Here is a 25,362-nt window from a genome sequence, read left to right on the forward strand (position 1 = left end):
GTACCAAGCAGAATTTGAGATAGTTATTACTATTCCTATTATAGATTGAGCAGCCCTCATCTGAAATGTTTGGGACCAGAAGTGTTTCAGATTCTCAATTGTTTCAGATTTTGGAATACTTGCATTTACGTAATGAGGTATATTGGAGATGGGACCAAATCTAAACATGAAATTCATTTATGTTTCATGTGCACCTTATACACAGAGCCTGAAGATAATTTTCGTTGATGTTTTTAATAAACTCTGTGTTGTGTGCCTATGTTTGGACTGTGATCCTTCACAGGAGGTCGGGTAAGGAATCCTCCACCTGTAGTGTCATGTTGGCACTCAAAGAGTTTGGAATTTTGGAACATTTCAGATTTCAGATTTTCAAATTAGGGATTCTCAACTTGTGTTATTATTAGACAGCTGGGGAAACTGTAGCCCACTGAGGTGTCACTGTGTTTCATTATCTATTATATTTGAGTAGACTAGCCAATTATCTGGATAACAAAGAATTGGATGTTCCCAAGAATAAGCAAGTAACCTGAATTCCCACCTTTAAAAAGATGTCTTCACTACAGAGTATTTGCTACCCACCAGCCCAGCTGACCTCGAGCTCATAGGTAGACAATTCTCTCTTTGAATTGCCACCTCTGGTTTCCCCATCCAGCTCCTGGCATTCTCTCTTACAATTCTGTAAGCCTATTCTACTTGATCTTAAAGTACCAGGCTCACTATAACTCAGGCCTTGGTGCTGACTCCTTCTCAATAATTTTTATCATCTATTAGAGTGTCCTACAGCGTTCCCATCCAGCCACTCCTGCAAGTCCTCACCTGGCCGAACTACCCAGGAGGCATCAAGTGTCTTTCAGCTTAGGAAGGACCCCGTCAGGCTGAGTCACATAAAACTCTGAGTGTGGGTGGATATGATCTAACATGGACATAATATGTCATTTATGAACCCAGTCATGAGTAAGGAAGCTGGCTGTCCAGATGAATTGTGATTTTTCCTCCCTCAGAGGCCTTCTGAATCAGGAAAAATCAACCACGGTATCCACAGACAAAGATATGAGATGGGACGTGTAGTCTTTGGTGGACGTGTAGTCTTTCTTCCCCTCCCAGGGTCTTATCTACACATATACATCTTTAGTCAAGCAACTTTTATATGCTGTAATATCTCAGAGGGTTGCTGAATTTTAGGAGGGAGTAAGAGAACAGAGAAGTAAAGAAATCAAAACTCATCATACCAGATGACTTGCAATGTAGTGAGGTGACTGATGACAGATCAAATTAAGGTTTGTACTACCATACAATCCATCAATCTCACCTTTGCTACCCCCACAAAAGGAAATAAGTATATCAAAGAGATATCCGCACTCTCATGTTTGTTACAGCACTGTTCACAATAGCCAAGATTTGGAAGAAACCTAAGTGTCCATTGACAGATGAATGGATAAAGAAAATGAGATACATATACACAGTGGAGTACTATTCAGCCATAAAAAGGAATGAGAGCCTGTCATTTGCAACAGCGTAGATGGAACTGGAGATCACTATGCTAAATAAAATAAGCCAGGCCCAGAAAGACACACATTGCATGTTCTCATTTATTTGTGGGATCTGAAAATTAAAACAGTTGAACTCATGTACATAGTCAAACAATGGTTACCAGAGGCTGGGAAAGGGAGTGGGGAGTGGGAGTGGGAGTGGTTAATAGGCACAAAAAATAGTTACAGAAAGAATGAATAAGGCCTAGTGTTTTACAGCACAACAGGGTGACTATAGTCAATAATAATTTAATCATATATTTAAAAATAACTAAAAGAGTATAATTGGATTGTTTGTAACGCAAAGGATAAATGCTTGAGGGTATGGATACCCCATTCTCCATAATGTGATTACTTCACATTGCATGCCTGTATCAAAACATCTCAGGTACCCCATAAATATATACATCTACTATGTACCCACAATAATTAAAAAATTTAATTTTTTTTTAAATTAAGGCTTGTAGCAAAACTCAAGATCTTCTTTAACATGTATAGGGTTTTGATTTTTTAAAAAATATAATGCCTGACATGGAGGGCGTGCTGACCAGTTTTCTCCTAGCCCCTCCACTGACAGTCCACAATCTCTATTGTCTCTTAAAACATCAGCCTTGATGTATATAAGCAATGCATGTAAGACTGTAACCGTAAAGTCAGAGAGCAGACGTTTCATGCCTACCTTACAAGTTATTAACTGTGTGACCTTAGACAATTCATACCACTTGGTTGAATTTGCTTCTTCATAGGTAAATCAGGCTACATGTTCAGAAGGTCCTAGTTGCTGCAACACAGGACTGAAAATGAATGTGGGTAAGAAGTTGCACATAGGACCTTGAGAAGTGCTTTGAGTGATCAGCCCAATTCATTTATTTGAGTGATTTAGTTAAGAAAGTACAGATGAAACAGATGCCCGATCGCTATCAGCTCAACATGTTCCACATGATTTCAGGAGCATATGGATTATGAGTATGGGTACCGAAGTAACACCTTCTTCTGGATACCGGTGGCAGCCTCTTTCACTCCATACATTGCAATGAGCAGCATCAGTGACTACAAAGTAAGAAGAGTTAAAGTCTTAATATGTTTTTTATATCTAGAGAACCCTTCACCCACCCTTACAACTATAAATTTACATGCAAGTGGTAAATCTAATTTTTGTACTTGATGCAATGAATAATCAAGCACTTTAATAATAATTGCCAAATATGAAGAAAATGCTATCTTTCTTAAACAAACATGAGACCTGAGAAAGGACAGTCATCTGCTAACAGGGAATGACAACTTTCAACTGTATATCACTTAAAATTTTACTTATGACACTTACCCACAGACATAATCACATCTCATCTCTCAGTGGTGGTTTCTACCTTCCAAATGGTGGTAAAGCTACTCAATTTAAAAGCCCTGACCAACTCACCACAGAACTTTACTTGTTGTTGGAAAATACTGTCCCTTTAAAGCTCCATTTTTGTGAGTTTTTAAAAAATAAAATTCAAGGAACCTGTAACAGAGTCTATCTGCCACTCTCCCATGTCTTCATGTCCTTGCCATCATCCACTGATGCTCAGGACATGTTTTTGAAGGACTTGACTTAATTTTTATTTATTCTGCTCTTAAACTGTCCCTATCTTTAGTGACTTCTCCCATGGGAAACACAAAATACTATTTTTCCTTTACTCTTATGAGACCACACATTCACTGTCTTTTTCCTCCTGCTCTTGACACTCTTTCTCACACTTTTTGGGGGGTAAACTCTTCTGAGTTCAAATGTCAATATTTCCATTGTCAAGCTGCGTGAACCTCAAAAGTTACTTAATCACTCTATGCCTCATTTTTATCACCTATAAAATGAGACATTAGTTACATCTATTTGAAATAGGTTTCTGTGAGGATGTGGTGAAATAATACCAATGAATTACTTAGAACCATACTTGCCATATAGTTACTTTCCCATAAATGTTAATGCTTGATGCCTAAATGTCCAGGCTTTAGTTCTAGGACCCTTTTCAACTAGTTCCAGAATTCTTGACTTCTATATGTACAGCTGCTTCTGTGATATTACCATATAGCTGAGTAATAGATATTTCACACATAGGCAAAATAAAACTTTTATTTTCCTGACCAGATATGCCCACCTCATGACTTTCTTATTTCAGCAAATGGCACTATTGTCTACAGTTGCTCTAGCATAAAATTCTGGCATTATCATTGTGTCTTTATCTCCTTTATTTAATCCATTGGAAATTCTTTAAAGTTCTACTTCAAATCCATCCATTTCTCTCCCTCTCCACTATTTTCTTCCTGGTCTAAGCCATCGTCATTCCTTGCCTAAACCACTCCAAGAGCTACCCATCAGTTTCCTTATTTGCAATTAATTCCTTTCATACAACCAGAATGAACTTTCAGAAGTTTAAATTAGATCATCTCTTTACCTTGTTTAACGACCCCGGCAGTTTCTCTTTGCAGGTAGAATTAAATTCTAATTCTTTATGTTGTCTGGCAGAACGCTCCCTCCCTCATTTGTCTCTTGTTTATCTCTCTACCTTTCCTCCTTGTACTCTCCTCCTCTAGCTACCCCACTTTTCCTTCTGGTTCTCAAATATGCCAATATCATCTGGACCTTTGCGTTGGCCATTTCTTCTGGCTGGAATGCTCTTTCTTCTATTCTTTCTACAGCTGGCTTTCAGTAATTCAGATCTCAGCACAAATATTTAAATATTTCAGCCAAGACCCTTTCTCTGCTTAACCAGTCTGAAATAGATTTCCCATAACTATTATATGAACCTATCTTAAAAATCTATGCATGTTGCTTATCATTATCTGAACCTTTGCTTTTTTTTTTTTTTTTTTTTTTTTTTGTTAACTCTCTCTGTCAACTAGGAATAAACATAAACATCATCAGCGCAGGAATATTTTTTTCTAAATTTTACCTACTTCATGGTTACTTATCTCTATAAATAATGGCTCACCTTTCATTCTTTTATCTTAACTGAAACCTAAGAGCTATTTTTTTTAGGATTGCCAGAATTAAGCAAATAAAATTACAGACACCCAGTTAAAATTTAATATCAGAAACAATGAATTTTTTCAGTGTAAGCATTTTCCAGATATTGCATGGGACATACTTATATTCAAAAAGGTTATTTATCTAAAATTTTAACTGGCAGCCCCACGATGTCCATGTCTTTCTTTCGCTCTCGTCTTCATAGCTGGTTAATGGTGAAGTCACAGAGTATACTTCTGAAATATTTCTGGAATCTTTCCGCTTTCCTCCATTTCTGCTACAATACACCAGCCAGAACCATCATCATCTCTCTTCTGGATGAGCACAGCAGCCACCCTATAAGTCCACATTAGCCGTCTCTATTTTTCATCCAGTGTGACAGAGTAATACCTTAGAAACACAAAGCTGACCTTGTTAATTCTCTGTCTAAATTCCTTCAATGGTTTCTCAATATACCAAGGAGCAGGATTGAAATCCTTGCCATTGTCTGAAAGCCATGGGTGATCTGGACCCAGGTGTATCTTTCTCCCTTAATCTGATGCCACTGCCACCTTGATAACTATGCTCCAGCCACACTGGCTTCTTTCCAGTTTCCCAGAACATCAACCTCTTTCCACGAAAGGGTCTTCTCTCCCACTGTTCTCTGCCCACAATGCTTTCTGACCTGTCACCCGGATCTATCCTATTCACTGCCCATGACTTCACAAGGCAACCTTCTCTGACCTGACCCCCGAGTTACAATTCATTTCTCTTTGAAAGGCTGTAATACAACCCTGAACTCTTCTTAACACATGCACAATTTTACTTAGGTAGCTATCACTATATTTATTTGCTTATTGCCTCTATTTCCTCTTCCCCTGCAACTTAAACTTTTAAGTGCCCCATGACCAACATGAAGTCAGTCTTATGGTATACATTCTGTAAATATATATTAAATAAGTTAATGAATAGAAAATATCAACTCTCTAACAGTCCTCACTGTCATCCTCTTTCCTACTTCCTTCCAGATGTACTCTCCTTTCCAAAATTATTTGCATTCCAGGTTTTGCTAATGAATCTCCTTATATAGACTCAATTTTAGATTTGAAATTTTATGCTTTACTGTTTTATGCCTTTATGCTTTACTGTTTAAAATAGTTCAGGTCATATTTTCAAGCCCTCGTGTTATGACAATCACTGTAATAATGTGACTTATAGTGGTCGCAATAGCAAAATCCACTCACCAGTTTTCACAGTGCGATAATGGAAAATATGACTTACGGCAAGACAATAAGAGTAGTGCAACATTTTAAAGGCAGTCTTGCTGATTTCAACCTGAAGAGTTTTTAAATGAAATCAACTAGAGGACCATTTCTTAGACCTAAAATAAAATGCCAATGATAAATGCACCGTTTACATTCAGTATAAATTTTAAGTATCTTACAAGAAATGGTAATCCCACTTCTGTTGAACCTTTGTGCAATGTGCAAGTTTTCATGTCAAAGGAAAGAACAGTCTCAAAAAGAAAAGATGTCTTCTCATTGAGGCCATGCCCAATCATTCTGTGACATAACATTAGCTAGTTATGTTGGTGCATTTTCCCTTTAGACGATGAAATCATGACGTGGCTTGCAGCATTATCAATGCCTCTGAACAAGGGTGTGGTGAGTGGTGGTATCATTTACTAAATCAGGATAATATTTCTAAAAGATGAAGCAAAAATGAATGTTTTCATGACTATATATTTGCAATTTCCCAAATTTCAGCTTTTCAGAAGCTTTTGATGATTCTTCTATTTCTTTATCAGAAAAAAGCTCATTCCCAGCTACGGATTTCAGGCCTTTACCCTTCTGCATACTGGTTTGGCCAGGCACTGGTGGATGTCTCCCTATACTTCTTGATCCTCCTGCTAATGCAAATAATGGATTATATTTTTAGCCCAGAGGAGATTATATTTATAATTCAAAACCTGTTAAGTCAAGTAAGTGGCAGCAATTATGAAATGGTTTTATTAGACTATTTTTTTCATAAATGCAGTAATATTATTAATCTTAAACCAAAGAACTTCAGATTACCTGTGCTATTGTATAGTTTTGGAGAATTGAGGAGTAAGTATGAGTACTCTTCTAGATAGTATTTACCTTATTGGACTTTAACGTTTCTATTTTCAGATCCTGTGTAGTATTGGCTATGTCTCATCTCTTGTTTTCTTGACATATGTGATTTCATTCATTTTTCGCAATGGGAGGAAAAATAGTGGCATTTGGTCATTTTTCTTCTTAATTGTAAGTATGCATATGGTAACTATTATTTTATTTTTCATAAATCCAAGAACATATTTTAATCTTTGTACTAAGCAGAGTGGCAAAGTAATACTGCTCTCTAGAAAATTTTAATTACTCTAAGATAATCACGGTTCTATTTAAAGTCTACTCTATGAGTGAGTGTATGTTATCTAGAAACTATGATCCTCAAACATGTCTCCAGGTCTAACTTCTCCCCTGAGTGGAGACTTCTGCTTCCAGCAATTCACTTGCAATTTCACCTGAATATTTAAAGAAGACCTTAGTGATCACATACCTGAAATATAATTGTCGCCTCAATCTTATTCTTCATTTCTTTTTTTCTTTCTTTCTGTCTTCTTTTTTTTTTTTTTTTTTTTCCTGAGACAGAGTCTTGCTTTGTCACCCAGGCTGGAGTGTAGTGGCATGATCTCGGCTCCTGCAACCTACACCTCCCGCGTTCAAGCAATTCTCCTGCCTCAGCCTCCTGAATAGATAGGATTATAGGTGTGCACCATCACGCCTAGCTAATTTTTGTATTTTTAGTAAGGACGGGGTTTCACCATGTTGGCCAGACTGGTCTCAAACTCCTGACCTCAGGTGATCTGCCCTCCTTGGTCTCCCAAAGTGCTGGAATTACAGGCGTGAGCCACCACGCCCGGCCTTCGTCATTTCTGAATAGATTACATTATTGCAGCAGAATCCACCCAGCTAGTTTCTCATTCCAAAAGTTTGGAATCATCCTTGATCACCCTCCATTTTTTCCAGTATTCAATCCACATGCATGTCATTTAAACTCTAGACATTTCCCAGTTGGCCTGATGTGTCCCGACTTCACCGCTATATCCATTGCCTAACCTTCCATCCTCTCTCACCTAGAGTAGTGCAACATATCTGTAACTGGTCTCTCTGTTTCTACTCTTGCCTCCTGTTAACTGTTTTCTACATAATATCCAATGAGACCTTTTTAAAATAAATTTTAGTTGGAAAGTACAGCCTACATTATAGAAAAGTATGCACATTTTAAGCACACCTAGTAATGTTCTATTTATTGATGTGTCTGGTAGTTTTTTTGAGCACTTCCCCAAAACTACCAGGTACATCAATAAATAAAATGATACTAGAACCCTAGAAGCCCCCTTCCATCCCATTTCCAATTTCCCTCCTCCTTGTAAAAATCATTACTCCTATTATATTCACATAGGTTAGTGTAGCCAGTTTCTGAACCTAATAAAAATGGAATCATGTAGAAGGCATAATTATATATCTGTACATAATTGACAACAGGTTATTTAGAATCATCCATGCTGTTGCATTTGATAGCAACCAGAATAGTTTATTTCTTTTCATTGCTGTAGTAGTCTACTGATGAATGTGCTATAATTTATTTATTCGTTGTTGATGGATATTCAAGTGGCTTCTTGTTTTGCACTGTTATAAATAACACCGCCATGACTTTCTTGTTTCTTGTATGTCTTTTGGTGCGTGTGTGTGTGTGTGTCTTGAGACATAAACCTAGCAATGGAATTACTAGGTCATAGTGTATTTAACTTTATGTTCAACTTTAGTTGACCTTGCCAAACAGTTTTTCAAAGAGGTGGAACCACCCACAGAGTATGAGAATTCCAGAGGATAATATGGGGGATGCCTCACATTTGGAAGAAACTAAAATAAAATGCCACAAGTAAATATAAATTAGAAAATAAGAAGAAAAGACAATGACTTCCAGACTGGATTTAAAAAATTAGCTATATGTTATTTACAATAAACACATGTAAGTCATGGGCAATGACAGGCATTTTTTAAAATGAGGAAATTAGAAGTGTCTACACAAATAGCAGATGAAGCCAAATTCTAGACCAAAAGTCTTAAATAAGGAAAGAAATATGTTGACAAAATGCAAAATTCATGAAGAAAATGGAAGTCTCCTAATTTGTTTAGCAAATAATACACAACAGCAAAATACACAATCATCTCTAAAGATCCAAGTGGAATTTAATGCAAGTGGAACTTAAATCACCTGTTTCAGAACTGGAAGATTCATTGGAAAAAAGATGAGCCAGCATGTAGAAATTTAACTTACACATCATACAAGTTGTATTTGATTAGTTATGTAGAGAGAGAACCTCTTTGTTCATAGAGCAGGGTAGAACGAAACAAAGAAAATCTAAGTGGAAATGTGGTGGCCAAAGAATGAAGTCCCTAATGCGGAGCTTTTCCTAAGTCCACTTCCATCCTCAACAAGCAATTTTGATGAGGAAAAGTTAGTTGATAAAATACTGATAATTGGCTCCAAAAAGGTATACAAGAGTGACTGAGTTGACATCCTAGCACAGGTAAGTAAAAAGCCTTGAGAGAAGAATGATTCAGCTGGAGAGGTGGGATGCTGAGGTTTGCTATTTTACAGGGCTCTGAACTGAACTGGACTGTGGCCTGAGGTCTAATAGTGTGTGCACTCCTTGACAATGAGATTCACTGCCTACTAGGTAGAGTGAAAACTGGTGCAGAACACTGGACATGACCTACAGGAGAAAGCAATAAGGCCACACACAGCCTAAGCTAAGCACACTGCATACATCTCGGCCTCCAGGTTTCAAAGATACTGATAGAAAGCAATGCCCTACATCAAAATATTTACTCAGAGAAAAAGATAAGCCAATATCAGCCAAGAAAGAATGCGTGTTCAGAAATGATAAGCGCTTTATCAGAGCAAATAGAAGATCTCAGTAGACTTGCATATGTTAGATATGTCCAAGATAAAAAGGTATTCCATGGCATCCCAATAGCAAAGAAATTAATAAAGTATTCCAAAACAATGCAGAACAAATAAAACTTCCGTTACAGCTTTTCCTAAAGATTTTTTAAAAGAATACACATTTAATAAGACAAAAGCTCAGAGTCACAATAATAAAACATCCTGAATGTAAAAAAAAAAGAAATTTTAGATCCACATAAACACACTAACCATCAGTATAATTTCAGAATTAATAATGAATTCTGGAAGAGGCTGAAAATCTAATTACATATATAAAATAAAGGATTAAGATAATCCCCATGAATCAGCAAGACAACAATAAAAAAAGATGTAAATACAAAGCCAATCCAACAACAGAATAATTAATATTTTTATGTAGCAAATCCATTGTTACACATATGTATAATTCTTTTAAAATAATATAATTCTATTATACTTCTATGTATAAAAATATAATAGAAGAAATTCTTAAATTTAGAAAGAACTGTTATGGAATGATCAATATTCATTATGATATGAAACTTCCAAATAAAGGCACCCAAGAAGTAAATGTAAACCAATCATAAAAGAGAAAACTTCCAGCTGCCCCAGATTTATCTCCTGCAATTCTGTGTGTCAGTTTTCAAACATCTGAGGGAAAGGAAATGGAATTTTTCTCTTCCAAAATTATATCTACCAAGTTGCAGTTCTAGGAAAGGTGAGACATAATCAAATATAAAATCAGGAAGTAAACATTTTAAAAGCCCTACTGAAAAAAATTAGTCAGTCCACACAAAAACCTGCACAATGATGTTTATAGCAACTTTAATTATAATTGTCAAAACTTGGAAGCAACCAAGATGTCCAAGATGGTGAATAGACAAACTGTGTTACATCCAGACAATGGAATATTATTTTGGGTAAACAGAAATGTGCTCTTGAGTCATGAAAAGACATGGAGGAAACTTAAATGTGTATTACTAAGTGAAAGAAGCCAATCTGAAAAGTCTATACACTTTTAATAATCTGTATGATTACAACTAAATGACATTCTGGAAAAGGCAAAACTATGGAGACAGTAAAAAGATCAATGACTGCCAGGGGTCATAGGGAGTGAGGGATAAACAGGTGGATCACTGAGGATTTTTAGGCCTGTATGATACTATAATGGTGAATACATATAATTCAATATTTGTCCAAACCTATAGAATGTGCAACAACAAGAGTAAGCTCTAATGTAAACTATGGACTCTGGGTGTTAAAGATGTGTCAATAAGGCTCATCAGTTCTAACAAATGTACTGCTTTGTTGGAGAATGCTGTGCCTGTGTGAGGCCAGGGGGTGTATGAGAAATCTCTTAACCTTCCACTCAATTTTGCTGTGAAGCTAAAACTGCTCCAAAAAAAATGAATAAATAAATAATAAATCGTTCTAACAAAAAAAAAGAAAAGAAAAATACCCAGGACCAAATTACAGCCACATGAAAGATGAACCACTTAGGGTTAAAATTAATCCAACCAAGAAATAAAGAATTCAAGAAAAGCAAAATTGCAAAAGCACTGATAAGGACTGCTTAATTCACTCAAACATTTAGGAAGTTCAAATAACTTTGGGAATCATGGTTATAGAATACTTAAACATTTAAATAGAAAAAATTCATAAAGTTGAAGAGTTCCTTTTGTAAAGCAAGCATAACTTTAATAATAAAACTTTAAAAAGCTTTAAAAACCCATTGATAAATTCACCTGGAAAAATTAAAGACAACTCTCTAAATAGAAAGAAAGCAAACACAGAAGTAAGTTTGAAAAAGAATAATTTGGCCGGGTTTAACGGCTCATGCCTGTAATTCCAGCACTTTGGGAGGCCGAGGCGGGTGGATCACCTGAGGTCAGGAGTTTGAGACCAGCCTGGCCAACTTGGTGAAACCCCGTCTCTACTAAAAATACAAAAATTAGCTGGGCATGATGGCACGTGCCTGTAATCCCAGCTACTTGGGAGGCTGAGGCAGGAGAATCACCTGAACCCAAGAGGTGGAGGTTGCAGTGAGCTGAGATTGCACCATTGCACTCCAGCCTGGGTGACAGAGTGAGACTCTGTCTCAAAAAAAAAAAAAAAAAAAAAAAAAGAAAAAGAATAAAAAAAAAGAAAGAAAATAATCATTTAAAAATAGTCAAGTATGATTTATTTCAGAACACAATAATGGTTCAGTATTAGCAGCTAAAGGAAGAAAGCTGTATGAGTCAAGTAAAGATCATATAGTTCCTTAAAAAGGCCTAGTATAAAGAAAATAGTAACACAAGAAGGACAAATTACCCAAACCAATGGTAAATATCATATCAAATGGTAAAATTATAAAGTTAGTTACTTAATATCAGCAATAAAATCAGTGATACCTACAATAAATGACTATGACCTCCTGTGTCAGTGATGTGTGGTGTAATGTGTACTCTAATTCATGGTTTGTAGAATAAATGTCACAAACTTTAAACAAAATGTTAGTAACTGTTAAACTTTTAATGCACATAAATTTTAACTTGCAGTTGCACTTTTCAGAATCTCTCCTTCAAGACTAAAAGTGTCCATACATAAAGACTTATGTAGACCATCATTCGTTGGAGCAGAAAAATTAAAAACATGTTTTCTGAAGGCAAAGTTGTTGAATTTTGCACATCCATTCAAACAAATAATTGCCAAGAAAACAAATAGCTGGTATGCCTAAGCCTAAAAGGATGTCTATGAACTATTGCAAAATGAAGAAAAGAAAAATGCAGAGTAATATATAATAAGTAATCGCTTTATCAAACCTAAATTTTAGCAAGAGTCTCACCCGATTTATACGCCCATTGAGATTGGGAAGCGTTATTGTGTCTTTAAAAAAATTAATCATAAATCCACTACAAAACTGTAATAAAATCCCATGTGGCAAAGGAAAGAAATGACATAAATACTGGTTTGGGGAGTGAAATTGAAAATAACAATGTTTATAAGATGAATTCCCACCCTCTTAGAAAACATCCTAAAATTCAGATTGTTACACTTTAGTGATGCTATACTATGCTTTTGTTTTAGATGGTCATCTTCTCAATAGTTGCTACTGATCTAAATGAATATGGATTTCTAGGGCTATTTTTTGGCACCATCTTAATACCTCCCTTCGCATTGATTGGCTCTCTCTTCATTTTTTCTGGGGTAAGTAGTTCCACTTGTGTCCAGGGGTCATGAAATGTGTGACCATTTGAGACAGCCATGAATATTGCAGAAATTATAGGTAGAGTCCTCAGCTGTACACAGTTTAAAGGTCTCTGTCTTTGGAAAGTCAGTTCTCTTGCCACGCCTGGGTAAGGGGCATAGTCTGATTCAGTAGGAAGCCACGCTTTGGCTTATGAAAGTCAAAGGCAACTCCAGGGGAGTAGAAGTTTAGTTCTCATGAGAACTCTCACTGTTGGGAGCCCTACTGGGAGGCTGAAGAGATGCCCCTTTTTTGTTAAGTTTTGGATACATTAGGTTGGAGAAATGTCAAGTAGCCAGTTAGATACATGAGTTGGGAATTCAACGTGTCAGGGTGTGTGGCGATTGGGGTTAAATCTAGATATTTGAAGCCGGGCACGGTGGCTCAAGCCTGTAATCCCAGCACTTTGGGAGGCTGAGACGGGCGGATCACAAGGTCAGGAGATCGAGACCATCCTGGCTAACACGGTGAAACCCCGTCTCTACTAAAAAATACAAAAAACTAGCCGGGCGAGGTGGCGGGCGCCTGTGGTCCCAGCTACTCCGGAGGCTGAGGCAGGAGAATGGCGTAAACCCGGGAGGCGGAGCTTGCAGTGAGCTGAGATCCGGCCACTGCACTCCAGCCTGGGCGACAGAGCCAGACTCAGTCTCAAAAAAAAAAAAAAATAAATAAAAATAAAAAAAAAATCTAGATATTTGAGATTGATCCATTTACAGATGGTATGAAAGCCATGTGACAATAATGTGACCTAAGCAGTGAGTAGAAATAGAAATAAAAAGAAGGCCAATGACATGACCTTAAACTCCAAAATGTAGAGATTGGAAAGCAAATACATGACCTTGAACTCCAAAATTTAGAGGTTGTGAAGGGGAGGAGCCAGCAAATTCATTTGAGATGGAGCCAGGGAGATAGAGAACAAAAATGGCAGGCTTCTGTGTGCTGGAAGCTCTTCTCAGATGCTCATAAGGGTATGTGCCAGATGGCAATAAAGAACATTTCAAGAAGGAGGGAATGATTAAACCATTGACTTTGACTATCCGAATGTCATTGGTGATCTTAACAAGGTTGATTTTCATGAAAGTGTCAACACAAAAGCACAGTAAGAGTGAACTTAGTAGAAAATGTGAAGGGAGAATGTGGTGACTGTGGGTAAAGGTAAGTATTTCTAGGAGATTTGGTAAAAATGGTAGCAGAAAAATTCAAGAATAAATGAATAGGGAGAATAGATTTTTGTCTGTTTGTGCTAAGAAAAAAATAACATGTTGATGTTAGAGAAATTTACACTGGAAAAAAGAGATAGAGGTTATCTTATGAGTCAAGTCCATGAATAGCTGAGAAAAAATAGTATAAAGTCCACAAGTGGAGGGGGTGCTGTCCATAAAAGCAGGGACATTCCATATACTTAACATGAAATTATAATCAGATAATACAGACACCGGAGGCAGATAGTTTTGTGGCTTTGCTGGTAGAAAGATGAGATGATACTCTTCTGACTGATTCTACATTTTTTAAGAAGGTAAGAGGGGAAGTCATTAACTAACAGTGGCCAAGAGGGCTTGGGATTTTGAGAATTTGATGTGAAAAACTATTTCAGAGCATAGGTCAGTAGGATGGACAGACAGTGCCAAAGACCCTCTGCCCTACTTTTCAGTGAAGTCAGCAAAGTAGAGTTTTTCTTATTACAGTCTGCTTCTCAAATGCAGTTTAGGAAAGGCAGAGAGTTGGATTCAATAAGGGTTGGATGCTTGGCAGTCAAATTTGACAAAGAAAAGAGTAAGTGAGCAGTAGTTCTATATAAAAAGGAATTGAAGATATCATGGATTCTAAGCTAGAGAATGAAATTAAGGACGTGAGGGTGATTATGGACAGTGGAAAAGGAGTTGGTGTGTTAGAAGTTCTCCAACTCCAAATTACAGAGTAAGAACATTAGCATAAGGATGCTGGAAAACTAAAATGTATTGGCAGAGGCCAGGTGCAGTGGCTCAAGCCTGTAATCCCAGCACTTTAGGAGTCTGAGACAGGTGGATCACCTGAGGCAGGGAGTTCGAGACCAACCCGGCCAACATGGTGAAGCCCCATCTCTACTAGAAATACAAAAATTAGCTGGGTGTGGTAGTGGTTGCCTGTAATCCCAACTATTCAGGAGGCTGAGGCAGGAGAATTGCTTGAACCCGGCAGGCAGAGGCTACAATGAGCCGAGATCATACCACTGCACACCAGCCTGGGCAACAGAGCAAAACTCTGTCTCAAAAAAATAAAAAAAAAAAAGTATTAACAGAGAGAGTAGAGATCTGGGAGCCTGAGGTTCAGTTTGAATGAAGTGCAATTATTGAAAGTGGGCAACTGGGGCACTTAAGAAAACAAAATCATTTGAAATGATGCCATCCAATGTGGGAAAGTCATCTTCCCTGGATGGTGGTTGGCTGTGATCGAAATTTACTGCAAAGGGCTTAAAATTGCTCAGGAAATGTGTCGGTAAATATAGCTCAAGAAAGAAAATTGTCCGTTTGCCTTTTATTTGCAAAAGAGTGGAGGATGTTGGAAAAATGCCCTTATATGTATACATGTGGAACTTTAGGGGAAGAATTTTGTCTTCAGTTTGAAAAAGATTGCCATGATTATTCTCAAAAGTGGCTGTAAGAGGGCAAGAGCAACATAAAGATTTCAGGGTTCTTGGGTGCATCATCGAGGGAAGACCACAAATGAAGAGAGAAATACAGGTAAGGTTAGAGGAGAGGGTTTGTCTTAAGACAGTCTTGCCGTTGCTTCAAAGAGTCCTGCCAGCACCAGCCCAGGATTCTCCTAACAGAGTAAATCCTGCTGACTCACAGTGTTACATACAAAGGCATCCCAGCCTAGAGACACACTGGAAGCAAAGAAGACATACTGCACAGTCTGAAATTAACTTTTACATGATACCCAAGGGAGCATCAGGTAAAATGGTTGTAAGGAATAGGCATCAATTTATCTTAAGTGGGATAAATTCCTTGAATAAATAAAGACAGTTCACCTGAATACACTTACTGCTCATTTTACAGATTTCTCCTGACTCCATGGATTACTTAGGAGCTTCAGAATCTGAAATTGTATTCCTGGCACTGCTAATAGTAAGAAGACATTTTTTTCAACATTCTTGCATGAACACAACCTTTGTATGTTTTGAGTTTCTCTGAATTTCATCAAATTAAGAAGGTTTGGACATTTTAGGCATTTGAAGCAACACACACACATATGTGCGTGCACACACACACACACAGATGGCTTTTAACCTGGACCCCTATTATTATTATTATCATTATTATTATTATTATTAAGATGGAGTTTCGATCTTGTTGCCCAGGCTAGAGTGCAATGGCACGATCTCAGTTCACCTCAACCTCTGCCTCCTGGGTTCAAGCAATTCTCCTTCCTCAGCCTCTCGAGTAGCTGGGATTACAGGCATGCACTATCATGTGTGGCTAATTTTGTATTTTTAGTAGAGATGGGGTTTCCCTATGTTGGTCAAGATGGTCTCAAACTCCCAACCTCATGTGATCCACCTGCCTCGGCCTCCCAAAGTGCTAGGATTACAGGCGTGAGCCAATGCGCCCGGCGCTGGACCCCTGTCTTTACAATAATCATCTGTCATGGGTAGTAATGGTTTCACTTGCTACTATTATGTTTCTGTTAGGGCTCTCTCTGAATAGCAGTGAGGCTAACTTTGACAGTTTCAAAGAATATTAAATAGGTTGTCTTTCAGCCTTGTAAAAATGAATGTTATCAAATCAAATTTTTATATAATCAAACCCCTTAAATTAATTCTAATGTTGAAATCATTGTATTTATAGTAATACTAATTTTGATTGTCTTCCTTTTTCCCTAGCCTTACCTTCATTTTCTCATTTTTCTTTTCATTCTGCGATGTCTGGAAACGAACTGCAGGAAGAAATTAATGAGAAAAGATCCTGTGTTCAGGTTGAGAAAATCAAATAGAATATCATGTTTCATTTTGATATTCATTTTTAAGAACTTTTTAATATGCTGAATTAATTAAGTAAAAGGCACTTCAGAGGATGATTTTTAAAGACTGTAATATATAAAATTCTTATAACCGATAGTATAGGAATATATACTAAGCTTACAATCTAGAGAGAGAGACCACATTAGCACACATGAGGCACTGGAAAATTAAGGCAGACTATAATTTTACTGTAAAGGAAAGTTCTACGTAAGAGGTAGAATCTCTAAAATAATGGGTAAATACAGATAAGCGTTGGGAAAGTTAAGCCAATCCAGGAAGGAAGAGTAGTTTGTGCAATAAGAACAAGGATGAGATGAAGGCACCAGGAGCTCCTTTGTAGGCTTGTGCTGGGGGATAATGAAAAACGAAAGTGAGGCTGGATATTGGAGGATCTTGAAACAGAAAAGCATAGGGAAGGTTTTGCAAATTACATAATGGGAAACCAAGACACCAATGTGTCTCGAACACTTGGCCTTCCATACAAAATATAAACCAAGCTTAAGTCTAATTTTTGTGGTAGCAGAGAAGAGTGACAAAATGACAGCCATGTTTTAGGAAACCAACGGGCAGCCGGAATGTCAGAGCGTGGTGCGAGGGAGAGGTAAAAGAATGAGCAGGAATCAATGGTGGGATGATGAAGGCAAGAACGAGTCTGTAGCAGAGAGGAAAGAGTGATTCTGTCACACATTCCCAAGAAGTGACTGTGCTCAGTAACTAATTAAACATTGGTAGGGTGATTAGATATCCTGGATTCTCTGGGACACATCCTTGATTCCAAATCTTTGGACACATGGTTCTCATAAAGACCTCAGAATTCCAAAATAACTGTTGTCAAAACTACATTTCCTAGATTCCTTTCCTCGTGCAACTCTGCTTCAAAATCCTTTGGCAGAGGGTGTATACCACTTTCTTCTTTGAAAGAAAACTGTCACTGTCAACAAGGAGGATTAAGCTTCGGTAAAAAGCAAAGATAATAGTAAGATATAATTACTCTACTCATTGAAGGAAACTAGGCTGTTTGAAAGGCAGATGGTGCAAGTAGAAGAATAGAGAGGAATGAATCTACACCAAAAATTGGAAGTATAGGGAAAATTCATTAATTTTGATACAGGATTTTTAACCTGAAGTTTATTATTATCACACTGTTTTGATTTCAGAATTTCTCCAAGAAGCAACGCTGTTTTTCCAAACCCAGAGGAGCCTGAAGGAGAGGAGGAAGATATCCAGATGGAAAGAATGAGAACAGCGAATGCTATGGCTGTCAGAGACTTTGATGAGGTAGAACTCAGAAATGTTCTTCATCAAATATTTTTTTTTTCTGACAGATAAAGTGAGCAATCTTCTAAGTTTAGTTTTCGAGAAACACTTGGGTTCTTTCACTCTTACACATACAGCTTATTACTTGACTTCAGTGGGTATGCAAGGCCCACAAATCTAAGAGAGCAAAGAAAACACACACAATGCACTTTGGGAGGCTGACGTGGGAAGATCACTTAGGGCCAGGTGTTTGAGACCAGGCTGGGCAACAAGTAAGATCCCATCTCTACAAAATGAAATATAAAAAAAAAAAAAATTAGAAGAGCATGGTGGCATGTGCCTGTAGTCCTAACTACTCAGAAGGCTGAGGCTGGAAGATCACTTGAGCCTGAGAGTTCAGGGCTACAGTGAGCTATAATTGCACCATTACATCCCAGCTTGGGTGACAGAGCAAGACCCTGTCTCAAGAAACATACGCACGTGCACACATACACGGAGACTTTGACTTATATCGATTTATTTTTTCAGGGTCGTGGTTTTGATAAGTACAGCTAAACATTACAAAACTTAAGTAAGATTTTGTCTTTTATAACCAAAGTAAAGCTTACTGCAAGTCATTCAGAGAGCTTCTCTGAGGTGTATGTGTGTTTGTGTGCATGATTGTTTATGGGAGTGTGTGTCTTATCAAATCTGTTGGTTCAGTGACTGTCTATTCCTGCTCTCCAAAGAACAAATCCCAGAATATGGTGCAAATGCCCTTTCCTTATAGGAATATAGACTGTGAGAGTTCACTTGAAAATGGCAGTTTCTAGGGGAAGAAGTGGTTTGATTCATGATTCTGTATAAGGAAATGTTTGGTGACAAGAGTGTGGAGCATTCTCTCAGTTCAAGATGAGAATAAAGTCCTGTTGCTATTTACTTGTCTTTACAGACACCCGTCATCATTGCCAGCTGTCTACGGAAGGAATATGCAGGCAAAAAGAAAAATTGCTTTTCTAAAAGGAAGAAAAAAATTGCCACAAGAAATGTCTCTTTTTGTGTTAAAAAAGGTTGGAAACAGTAATTCTGTTAGTAGAGCAATCTTGAATTTGAAGACTGGATTATTCAGGGAATAAGAATGTCCGAATCTGGGGCATCTGTTGACAAACGCAGCAGGCTAAGGCTGCTCCTTCTGCTTGAAAGCCTCAGTTGAAAAGATAACGACGTTTTTTCTTTACATAGGAAGACAGTTATGTCTGTTCTGTAACACAAACAGACAAAACAACAATAATGAAAAGCGGTGGTCTTTCTGTTAAGAAGGATGGTATAGTTTTTAGGTAATTTTATTGCGGCGAATACTACACAGAAGGGAGCCAACGGAGGCATAGCAGTGCTTTCTTCATCCCCCCAAAACAGCACATTTTGTGAAAGTGGTGGGGGGGTGTTCAGTGCAACAGGCTTTGGAATCAAAATATGTTACAACTTAGAGCTCAGCCTCTTACTGTCTGTATGACGTGGGGCAAGTTATTTGTCCTCTTTAAGTCTTAGCTTCCTCACCTGTAAAATGAAGCTAGCTATAATGCTCAGGGGTGTGTGTGTGTGTGTGTGTGTGTGTGTGTGTGTGTGTGTGTGTGAGGGAGAGAGAGAGAGAGGAATAAGTGAAATAATGTATACAACACATTTCACATAGCACTTGACACACAGTGAGCCCTCAAATGGTATTTGCTTTTATTTTTGTTGCAATTATTTGTATATTTCTGAGCATACCACTTTCTTTCAGGCGAAGTTATAGGGCTGTTAGGACACAATGGAGCTGGTAAAAGTACAACTATTAAGATGATAACTGGAGACACAAAACCAACTGCAGGACAGGTCAGTAAAACGCATAAGAATGTGGTCATTAGTGCTACCTCAGATAAACATTTTACAACGAACATTGATGGCAATAATAGACTATGTAGTTGATCCTTAATCACTTAGTGTGATTTATGCATTGAATAAAGAGGATTGATTAAAAATTTATGTCTTTAATTCCAAAAACAGTTTGTTTCTGAGAAGGGCTACATATCATATATACTACGCCTTTTATTGAGTGAGAAATAAAGATATTAAAAGGAAATATATCTTCCTCAAAGTCAGATATCTTTGCTTTATTGATTTATGTATCCCATGAACTTTGCTGAATTTAATGGCCTCACCCAGCATGACACTAGAAACCACTGTCAGAATAATGACAACTCCTGCTTATGTGGTTGCAGAGTCATGAGTCTTCATATTTAATGACTGTCCTCTACCTATATGCTATAATTAAAGATTATGTGTGACTCGTGTAACAATAACAGTCCATTAGCTAGTAAAACTTCATAGGTCTTTAAGAAGGTGTATACCACAGAAACTTTCTTACAATTACTGAAACATTTCTTGGCCCTGATTATGTAATATAGTGACAGAGCAGTTGAGGGTATTACTGCAGATACATTGACATTCTTGAAGGACAATAGTGATTCTGGGCTAATGGTAAAAGATCCAGGATTTATGAAGACAAGAGAAATCAGATGTAATGAAAAAAATGGATAATTACCTGAATTGCAAAGCAAAAACTCGAATAATATATGAGTACCACTTGGTGATATGTCTAGGCCAAGTTTGGGGAAAATGATGGACAAAAGCCAAAGGACCACAACTTCGAAGAGGAAATGCTATTGACCTTTAACATGAGGTCAATGTCAGAGGGAGTGTTTACGAAGGAAAGTCGCACAGTGGTGTTCATTGCTACAGAGGTTTCCTGTCCTTCCATTTCCACTCTTGCCTCACACGGCAGCAAGAACAGTCTTTAAAAATGCAAATGAGGGCTGGGCACGGTGGCTCCCACCTGTAATCCCAGCACTTTGGGATACCGAGGTGGGCAGATCATCTGAGGTTGGGAGTTCAAGACCAGCCTGACCAATATGGAGAAAGGTAGATCCCAGCTTCAAGTCCCAGATTTACCTTGTTGTGACCTTGTACAAGTTTCGTAATCCATGCTTGTGTTAATTTTCTGTATGTAAAACATCAATGATAAAATGAACATCTAACATACAGGGGTTCTGTAAAGGTAGGATAATGTAATTAAACATATATCATATGCTTAGATAATGGCACATAGCAAGTACTGAGGACACATTAGACGTTATTATTGTAAAGCATAGTCTGCCTCATAAAAATAATAAATGCTATCATGTATATATTGGTTCCTATGGGCTAAACACAGTGCTCAAAGTTTTTTGTTCATATCTTAGTTCAGGATTTCTCAACCTTGATTATTATGGACTTGATAATGTCATTTTGTTGTGGGGAGCTGTTCTGTGCGTACTAGGATGTTTGGCAGCACCCTTTGCCTCTACTTACTAGATGCCAGTAATATTGCTTTCCCAATGCATATACACATGAGTTGTGGCAACCAAATGTATCTTCAGACATTGTTAAATATCCCCTAGGAGGAGGATTCCCCTGGCTGAGAACCACTGCCTTATTGCAAGATAAATCCTATAATTTTAACTATCACTGGCGAAACAGATTTCTCAACAAGTATCTATTCCTGTGAATATTTGGATCAATGAGTGAAGCCAAGTAAAAGCTACTCAAATCAGCAACCTTGAGTTCAATCATGGTCATGGAATTGGTAATAAAGTCTACACTATAATGGACAACCATGGAATATCTGCCTTTTAAAGTGGGCTTTTACCACCTTTTCCCCAGAACTAAGTGATTGCTGATTTGCATTTGTGCACTTAGCACCTGTGTGTGTGAAGAGAAGGGCATCACAAGTACGCACTTACGTGCACACACATATACGTGACATTTGGGATAGAATCTGAGAATGAACTTATTTCGTGTAGGTGATTTTGAAAGGGAGCGGTGGAGAGGACCCCCTGGGCTTCCTGGGGTACTGCCCTCAGGAGAACGCGCTGTGGCCCAACCTGACAGTGAGGCAGCACCTGGAGGTGTACGCCGCCGTGAAAGGGCTCAGGAAAGGGGATGCGACGATCGCCATCACACGGTACCTGGGGCTGGGGGCACTCCCCTTCTTTGCTGAGGGCATGTTGTATTAATGACATACACACAAAATGAAGACAGGGAGGTTCTAATTGACGACCCCATGCTTGTGGGAACAGACTTGGTCATTTAGAACTCCGTTCAGTGTTGTTTTCTCTCACTTTCAGCCTGGGGAGAAAAATGTTTATTGATTATTCTTTTTCTTTTCTTTTCCTTCTTTTTTTTTTCTTTGAGACGGAGTCTGGTTCTGCCGCCCAGGCTGGAGAGCTCACTGCAACCTCCGCTTCTTGGGTTCAAGCGATTCTTGTGCCTCAGCCTCCCAGGTAGCTGGGATTACAGGCACCCGCCATCATGCCAGGCTAATTTTTGTATTTTTGTAGACGGGGTTTCAGCATGTTGGCCAGGCTGGTCCTGAACTCTTGACCCTCAGGTGATCTGCCCACCTTGGCCTCCCACAGTGCTGGGATTACAGGTGTGAGCCACCGCGCCCAGACTGATTATTCTTGGTTTTTATTTTTTTGTTTGTTTTGTTTTTTGAGATGGAGTCTTGCTCTGTCATCAGGCTGGAGTACAGTGGCGCAATCTCGGCTCAATGCAACGTCCGCCTCCCAGGTTCAAGCAATTCTCCTGCCTCAGCCTCTTGAGTAGCTGGGACTACAGGTGCATGCCACCATGCCCAGCTAATTTTTGTAATTTTGGTAGAGACAGGGTTTCACCATGTTGACCAGGATGGTCTCGATCTCTTGACCTTGTGATCCGCCCTCCTCAGCCTCCCAAAGTGCTGGGATTACAGGCGTGAGCCACTGCGCCCAGTCCAGCCTGATTATTCTTAATATGGAAAGACATCATTGAAAATATGAGTTTGATGACTATGAAAGGTTCATAAAGTACCTAGATGGTTTAAATTTTATGACCACTCTGACCACTCGTAAACACCTTCCCCACCGTCGTGTTTCTCCTGATTTGCTCATTCTCCCACGTACATTCGCCAGTGTTGGGATCATGTGGATTGACTCTGTTTTCTTCAGATTAGCGGATGCGCTCAAGCTGCAGGACCAGCTGAAGGCTCCTGTGAAGACCTTGTCAGAGGGAATAAAGCGAAAGGTATGGGCAGGGCTTGGTGTTGCTCTGCAAGTGCCATAGATGGGAACCAGATAGGCTCTTCCTCCCGTTGCAGCTGTGCTTCATGCTGAGCATCCTGGGGAACCCGTCAGTGGTGCTTCTGGATGAGCCATCAACCGGGATGGACCCCGAGGGGCAGCAGCAAATGTGGTGAGGTGCTATCATGAGCAACCTTTGCATGAGTGTATTGATCCTGTGAAAACTGGCCTGCAAAATCATTGTTTACGTAGAAAGGGAAAGACACACACAGTATCAGGAAAAGCAGTATTTTAGGAAAAAAAATTATCTGATTTCAAATCACAACCAGCTTTTATTCAGAAGAAAAAGCTATATTATCTCACCCTAATGTTTGCTCGAATAATTTTTGTGTCTGTTCCTACATGGAACATTTTTATACAGTCAAATCAATCTATAATTAAGCTTTAAATCTTTCTGCAACATCAGCTGATGTACAGTTCTTACGGAGGAAAAAAAATTCCAAATCTTTGATATATTTTTTAATTATTTTTGGGAAATTTCTGAATTCTGTCATTTTGTACCTATAGAGAGTATGTCATGATTATCTAGCTTTTTAGTAAATTCTCCTAATTTTCGTTGCTCCCACTGCATTCTCATAAATATTCCTGAACTTAGTATTTTTATAAACAGTATCTTACCCAATATCATTTTCTATGCTCTGAATTATATACTCTAACCAATACTTTGGTTATTTCCACGCCTGTCATCCCTACACACACCCCTTCTTTGTCTAGTCTGAATTCGCTGCATGTTTCATCTGTGCATTGATGAAACTTCTTTTAAAAAATTCCAGATACCTTGAGTATACCCATGAGTTTGTGTTTTCCCTTGACTTAACTTTAGGCAGGTGATTCGGGCCACCTTTAGAAACACGGAGAGGGGCGCCCTCCTGACCACCCACTACATGGCAGAGGCCGAGGCGGTGTGTGACCGAGTGGCCATCATGGTGTCGGGAAGGCTGAGGTGAGTGCCTGTCAAAGCCGGCGCTCAACCCCCAGGTTGTGAGCTATGAACAAAGTTTGTTTCCCTGAACCAGCCTACCCATTGTGAGGAGCTAGCATGGTTACTCCCAACTCTATGTGGCCTTACTCTGGCCTCCAGAGGCTGAACATCACAAGCCATACATTTTTCTCTTTTCTTGCTTGACTTTATCCTTCTCTTACCTCCAGATGTATTGGTTCCATCCAACACCTGAAAAGCAAATTTGGCAAAGATTACCTGCTGGAGATGAAGGTGAAGAACCTGGCACAAGTGGAGCCCCTCCACGCAGAGATCCTGAGGCTTTTCCCCCAGGCTGCTCGGCAGGAAAGGTAGACACAGGTGTTTTGTTTTATTATCACAGTCCTTGGTTTCTGTTTCTATATTTCCGCTATGATGACAGAGTAAGAGCTTTATCTTCTCATTCTTTACTCTATGGTAATTGCAAGTACTTTATTAGAGAAAATTCAATTCCAAGGGCTCCCACAAGAGGGAAATAAGAGAACAAAGTGCCGATTTGAAAGCTGACTCTTGTAAGAGAATCAGCATGCATGGGGGCTCTAACATGCGCCAGATACTTCCTGATGCATGCATGCACTTAGGTCATCTCAGGGGTTCCTTCCAGAGGGTAAAACCATCCCTCATTAAAGGAGGTCACCTTCATAAAGCCCATGCCAGAGTGCCATGCATCAGTCAAGGTTCAGTGAATGGTGTCTCTTAACATTTCTATATATTATTATCAGTAAAATCAACTGAGGCTCAGTGTAGAATCCTAGACAGGAGTAGAATCTAGTTCTTTTTACTGAAATGCTACTCTCTTCCACTAAGAAGAGGGGTAAGTAGTTCTGCTTCTTCCCCTCATAAGGCACAGGGGCTGTCAATTTCCTTCCCTTTGTCTTTCATTCCTCCTCTTAGTAGATTGACTTCTTGTTGATCAAAGAGCACTTACATTATGAGTGTCTCTCTAACACCATACAGATGTGAATATTTAAACAACTTGTTGACGATATTATTGCTCCTTTTAATTTCTTTATTTTAAAATAAAAATATCTTTATTTTTTGAGACAGTATCTCACTCTGTCACCCAGTCTAGAGTGCAGTGGTGCAGTCACCGCTTACTGCAGCCTCAATCTCATGGGCTCAAGAGGCCCTCCTGCCTTAGCCTCCATGGTGGCTTGGAATACAGGCATACATCACCATGCCTGGCTAATTTTTA

At 38.6% G+C, this 25,362-nt stretch overlaps 1 protein-coding gene across 2 annotated transcripts in view; it reads left to right on the forward strand.

Moving 5' to 3' along the window:
* Nucleotides 1-25,362, forward strand: part of ABCA9 (ATP binding cassette subfamily A member 9) — a 90,106-nt gene that overhangs the window by 59,044 nt on the left and 5,700 nt on the right. For both annotated transcript variants that reach the window (XM_050765011.1, XM_050765012.1), the window contains 14 exons: nt 2,479-2,586; nt 6,320-6,493; nt 6,684-6,797; nt 12,598-12,717; nt 15,796-15,864; nt 16,620-16,711; nt 17,915-18,035; nt 18,946-19,063; nt 19,774-19,865; nt 21,872-22,032; nt 23,057-23,132; nt 23,206-23,300; nt 24,012-24,131; nt 24,338-24,478. In XM_050765011.1, the coding sequence (XP_050620968.1) occupies nt 2,479-2,586; nt 6,320-6,493; nt 6,684-6,797; nt 12,598-12,717; nt 15,796-15,864; nt 16,620-16,711; nt 17,915-18,035; nt 18,946-19,063; nt 19,774-19,865; nt 21,872-22,032; nt 23,057-23,132; nt 23,206-23,300; nt 24,012-24,131; nt 24,338-24,478 (1,601 nt within the window). The remainder of the gene's footprint in view (nt 1-2,478; nt 2,587-6,319; nt 6,494-6,683; nt 6,798-12,597; nt 12,718-15,795; nt 15,865-16,619; nt 16,712-17,914; nt 18,036-18,945; nt 19,064-19,773; nt 19,866-21,871; nt 22,033-23,056; nt 23,133-23,205; nt 23,301-24,011; nt 24,132-24,337; nt 24,479-25,362) is intronic.

The sequence above is a fragment of the Macaca thibetana genome, chromosome 16 (assembly GCF_024542745.1).
Source record: "Macaca thibetana thibetana isolate TM-01 chromosome 16, ASM2454274v1, whole genome shotgun sequence".
In the NCBI taxonomy this organism is placed as follows: Eukaryota; Metazoa; Chordata; class Mammalia; order Primates; family Cercopithecidae; genus Macaca; species Macaca thibetana.